The sequence below is a fragment of the Ahaetulla prasina genome, chromosome 1, assembly GCF_028640845.1.
Source record: "Ahaetulla prasina isolate Xishuangbanna chromosome 1, ASM2864084v1, whole genome shotgun sequence".
Taxonomy (NCBI): Eukaryota; Metazoa; Chordata; class Lepidosauria; order Squamata; family Colubridae; genus Ahaetulla; species Ahaetulla prasina.
In genome coordinates, this window is record NC_080539.1 from 113,901,212 (window position 1) to 113,906,500 (window position 5,289).

At 45.2% G+C, this 5,289-nt stretch overlaps 1 protein-coding gene across 1 annotated transcript; it reads right to left on the reverse strand.

Moving 5' to 3' along the window:
• Positions 1-1,143: 1,143 nt before the first annotated feature.
• Positions 1,144-4,123, reverse strand: DHRS1 (dehydrogenase/reductase 1). Its single transcript, XM_058173299.1, has one exon. The coding sequence runs from the start codon at positions 3,431-3,433 to the stop codon at positions 2,438-2,440; it is 996 nt and encodes a 331-aa protein (XP_058029282.1). The 5' UTR covers positions 3,434-4,123; the 3' UTR covers positions 1,144-2,437.
• Between the last annotated feature and the right edge of the window lie 1,166 nt (positions 4,124-5,289).

Genomic DNA, 5,289 nt, shown 5'->3' on the forward strand with positions numbered 1-5,289 from the left:
GCGAAGGACCAGCCCACGTTGCCTCTGGCAGCCAAAATCCCCCGTTTTGGCTGGAAGAGTGCTGGAGGCTGTCCAGGCTGAAAATGGGGCACCCCCCACACCCCATTTTGGCCACCCCGTTTCGGCCAGCTGCAGGAGGCATCTGTCTCATCTCATCCCACCCCGCCCGGCCCACGGAGGAAAACTACAATGCTGATCTGGCCCTCAAAATCCAGTTTGATACCCCTGGTTTACAGGGAAATGGTATTCCAGATCTTCCAATGCATTGTTGTTGCTACTTTGTCATGCTGCCGTTTGTAGTCAGTTGGTCTGATCTTATAGCAGCTAACAAGGTTGTCCACTGTTTCTTCAGCTTCTTTGTAGAGGTGACATTTGCTTACTGTTGCTGTTTTCTTAATTCTGACTTTCTATGCATTTGTTCTTAAGGCTTAGTCTTGTGCAATCATAATTAGCTCTTCTGTCTCTTCAATTTTCCTGCTCTTAGCCCTTGCCAGGTCTTATCTGCTTGGCATGCAACTTTATTATTATAGTTTGTTGCAGTGTCAACCAGATTTTCAGATTAGACAGTTTTATCTAGCTATCGAGCCCTTCCCAAGGATCTAAGATAGGGCAGATGTTTAATAGTATTAAAGGTAACATAATATATAAGCTGTTACAAGTAAAGCTGCCTTTTGCAAAATTGGCTGATTTAATCAATTATTTTAAAATCAAGCCTCCACAGTTGCTGCTCCATATACCATGGTCACATTGAATCCCCAAATAATTTTGTTAATGTTTTCTAATTATAGTAATTTTTTCAAAAATAGAGCAGGAACAAGAATTAGGGACAGGAAACATTAGGAGAAAAGGTATCATCAGTATTATGGGGTGGGGGGGAATTGCCTTTCTTCCTGGTTGCTTTCCCTATTACAATCTTGTAACACCAATCTCCCTCTCCCACCCCACTCCTTATACTTAGGAATATCACCATATTTCAAAAAGCAACTTTCTCTTGTTTTTCCTGGCTTTCAACTATTCCACTGAATGAAAAGTGCTAAGCAATGAAGCAGTTGCAACTATTGAAAAAATCTTTAACCGGCTGCAAGAAAAACTTTCCCATTAATTCCAATGTAAAGCAAGAAAGAAAATCGAACAGCTAAGTGGTACTTTTTAAGTTTTATTGATTTGTGGCCACAGGGTGTTCTCAGCAGAATACAAAACTTAGCAAGCAAGCACTTTATGAGAAGGATCACATCAGCTTCTTCAGTTCTTTTAGGTTACAATGGGTTATTTATGAAAAGAACAAGCTTGTCCTTCACTACAAGAAGAACTTGCTTCTTTGGGAATTATACAGAGATAGCAAACTGAACAAAGTGAGGTGTTTCTTACCCTCAACCCATCCCCCGCTCCTTATTCAGGACTTTGTTTTATGCCCCCTTATCTGTTTCATAATGGTTTTTAGTAAACCTTGTTCGGATATGGCTCTGATTACGTTTGCTAATGTTTGCTGATTTGAGTATCCTGTATGGCATAATATACAGTAGCTACTGTCTCTAAGGGCTTTTCTTTCATCAGGATTAATTCTGCAAATATTTGACTTTGGAATGAACAGAATTCTGGAATCTTTTGAAGGCTGAAAAAGATACAGATAAAAGGATTTCCTCCCGCAAGCTTTACCTTGGGACTTCGCCAGTCTCCAAGAATCTGAAAAAACTGAATGGAAGGGAGGAGATGAACCCTTTTCTTTCAAAGTTTTGGTTTTTGTTTTAAGTAAGCTTCGTAATATCAAGTGCATTTCAAATTGACAATTGATTTTATGGAAACAAAATACAGAAGACTGGAATACAAACAGGCTCTGGCAGAGTATATAAATGTGCTTAACATAGGTAAAAGCAAAACAAAAAAGCATTTTTCCCAGGTGTCTTGACATCTTTTAACTACAGGATTCTTAGTTGCAAGTAGCTCTAATCACTTTCAAGTAAGTGAATGATTCCTTGATAAACTTCAAACCTTGAATTTTAGATCAGGGGTCTCCAACCTTGGCAACTTTAAGATTTGTGAACTTCAACTCCCAGAGTTCCTCAGCCAGCATTGCTGGCTAAGGAATTCTGGGAGTTGAAGTCCACAAATCTTAAAGTTGCCAAGGTTGGAGACCCGTTTTAGATAGTACAGAAATGTTAAGTAACTTAGCAGATAATGCTATCTCAAAAGCAATGAAGCAGTTCTTAGAGAATAAGAAATGGTCTCCTAAAGCTTTCATTTCAGAGGGAAATCCCCAAGCAATTCTTCAAAGGAGTTTTTAGAAGGGTAAACTCCCTTCCTGCAAAAACTCACTCTTGCAGATTTTTAAGAGCTGAAATCGTTTACCAGTGGGAGAACGACTGACCAAAACAATCATTTTTTTCACAAAAGCTTGAGCTTGTTGCCAAACATGCTCCTAAGGCACACACCACACGGATCAGTCTTTTTTAACTGGTTTAAAATCCGCCGGCTGAATGGGAGGGTAGATAGCAAACTTGCTGGAGTAAAGAGCAAGGACCCACTTAGGGAAAGTGATAAAGGGAGGAATGAACCAGAGAAGGAAAGACAGCTTGGGCATCAATTCGGTAAGGCATTCCCGAACCGAAACATAATTATAAACGTCTCGCCCATCCACGTCCTTAAACCGGTAGCGACGGGCAAGGTCTGGGCTGAGGACCACCTTGCCGCTGTGCCTCATGACGTGGGGATCCGAAGCCAAGGCCACCACGCATTTCCCGCTCACTTCGGGACTTTCTGCCTTGTTGGCCAGCCGCTCCGGCAGGTCCTTGAATAGTCTCTCGACATTCTCCGCTTGCTGCATGACCAGTTCGGTGCGAACGAGCCCGGGCCAAAGGGACACGCAGGCCACGCCGAAGGGGCGCAGCTCGACGGCACAGTCAGCCGCCAGGCGGTCGCAGGCAGCTTTGCCCACCCCATATGGGACGTCGAACATGTACCGCAGCCCACCGGGCGAGGAGATGATGACAATGAGACCGCGCCCGGCGGGCACCATGAGCCGGGCGGCATGAACCGTGCAGAAATAGTTGCCTCTCAGGCCGGCGTTGTTGATCTGGTCCCAGAGGGACGGCTCGCTTTCCCAGAACGGCACACCGATCTCTTTGGAGAGGGTAGTCACTGCGGAGAAAGCGCTGTTAACCAAAACATCCAGGCGGCCGCCTTGCTCCTCTCGGACGCGCTGGAACAACGCCGCCACTTCTTCCTCTCGAGTAGAATCGCACACCACCGGCACGCACTTGCCGCCCCGGCTTTGCACCTCCGCCGCCGCTTGCTCCAGAGTTTCCCGGTGCCGGGCCGTGATATAGACGGTGGCGCCGGCTTCCGACAGCTGCAGCGCGACACCTTTCCCGATGCCCCGCGAAGCGCCGGTCACCACGCAGATGTGCCCTAGCAGAGGCCTGGTCCCCGAGGCCATGGCGGCGGTGGCAGCAGCAGCAATAGCAGCAGCGGCGGAACAGAAAGACGCAATTTGCTGAGCAGCTGATGAAAACAGGAGAGCCGAGGCGACGACAGGGGCTTTTGTGGCGCTTGCTCAACTCCGTGCCATCCGCCGCGAGTCGAAAAGGCGGGGCCTGCCGCTGGTTACATACAGCCCAAGCGCCAGAACCGGTTGAAATCGTCCTGCCGGTTTGACGCAAGAGCTTGTAGTAATGGAGAGGATTAAAGCAACCAGCTCCTTCGAGGCTCGCTGTCGGGAATAACTCAACAAATACTGTAGCATAAGTTTCAGAAATGTGGCTTCTCTCTCTCTCTCTCTCTCTCTCTCTCTCTCTCTTTTTATCTCTTTCTCTCCCTCCCTCCTTCTTTATCTCTCTCTCCTTCTCTCTCTCTCTCTCTCTCTTCCCTGCATTTCTTCGAAGACCCTGAAATGGTTTCAGTCCCCCTTCATTTTAGCCCTACAATAATAATCCTGTCTCCAGGGCTAAGAAAGGTTTTGAAATCTCCAGTCTTAGTAAACCCACCTTAACTCTTTTTTTTTTAAATAAAGTTTTATTTTTACAATCATGTCAAACAATTCATTCAATGTACAGTTATATACATTTAGTGTGGCCTGCCCAGTCACCACCCCCCTTTTTAACACTCCCCTCTTCTACCTTCTTTTACTATCCAAACCTTCCTCTCATCTTATCTACATCCTCTCCTCCCTCCACCCTACACCTTCCTTCTCCCTCTTCTACCCCTCTTCCTTCCTCTTCTCCTCTTTCCTACCTCCTACTCTCTCTTTTCTCCCTCCCCACTGTTCTAAAATGGTAACTGGGCAGACCCGACCCTACATTAATTATATTTATACATCTTCAATAATCCCTGTACATTCACCATCACTCCATCTCTAGCCTCAACCCCCAATTCCCTCCCCATACCCCCCGCCCCCAAACCCCGACTTCCCAGAACAAAATGCAAAATCATTCTGCATTTTAACCCACCTTAACTCTTAAGTCTTGGGTGTGTTTTATCAAAAAGCAAATTTTAACCGAATCTCCTCCTGCTCCTCCCAATATTTTTTCACATTAAATGAGAGCACCAATAAACGGGAGCAGTTGGCTGATTTCAAAAGCCTATGAAGTTTACAGTAACTGTTTATTTACTTATCTGTTTATATCCTGCCTTTATAAATTGTAAATAACTCAAGGCAGCAAACATACCTAATATTTTTTCTTCCTCCTATTTTCTCCATAACAACCCTATGAGGTGGGTTGGGTTAAGCAAGAATGACTGAGCAAAAGTCACCCTGCTGGCTTTCATATCTGAAGTATGACTAAAACTCACCACTTGTTTAGTTTAGTTTATTCGTATTTGTATACCGCCCTATCTCCCGAAGGACTTGTAATGGCTTGTCCAGCCTTAGACTGACAACCAGCTGGCTTACTTTGGGTTAGTCATTCTCTCTCAGTCTACACAACCAGGCTCCGGAGATAAGCCAGTTTGGTCAATTCCTATTACAATTAATGGATTAAGACTTGAACTGAGAAAAGCAAACCCTGAACTTGTAAAAAAAAATTCCATACAGAGAAATGGGAGGAATTTGTAAACATACAAAAAGGAGGTGCCAGTGCAGAGTACAGGAATTGAATTAAAATGTCACTGAATAATAGTTCTATGACTTCTATCCCTATCTTACTACATTTTCATACTATTAGATCAATCTCTCTTTCTACTTTTACCGCATGCCTCCCACCGACCCGTACGCTCTCACAGAGAGGGACTTCTCAGGGTGCCGTCCGCCAAGGAATGTCGGCTGGCGGCCCCCAGGGGAAGGTCCTTCTCTGTGGG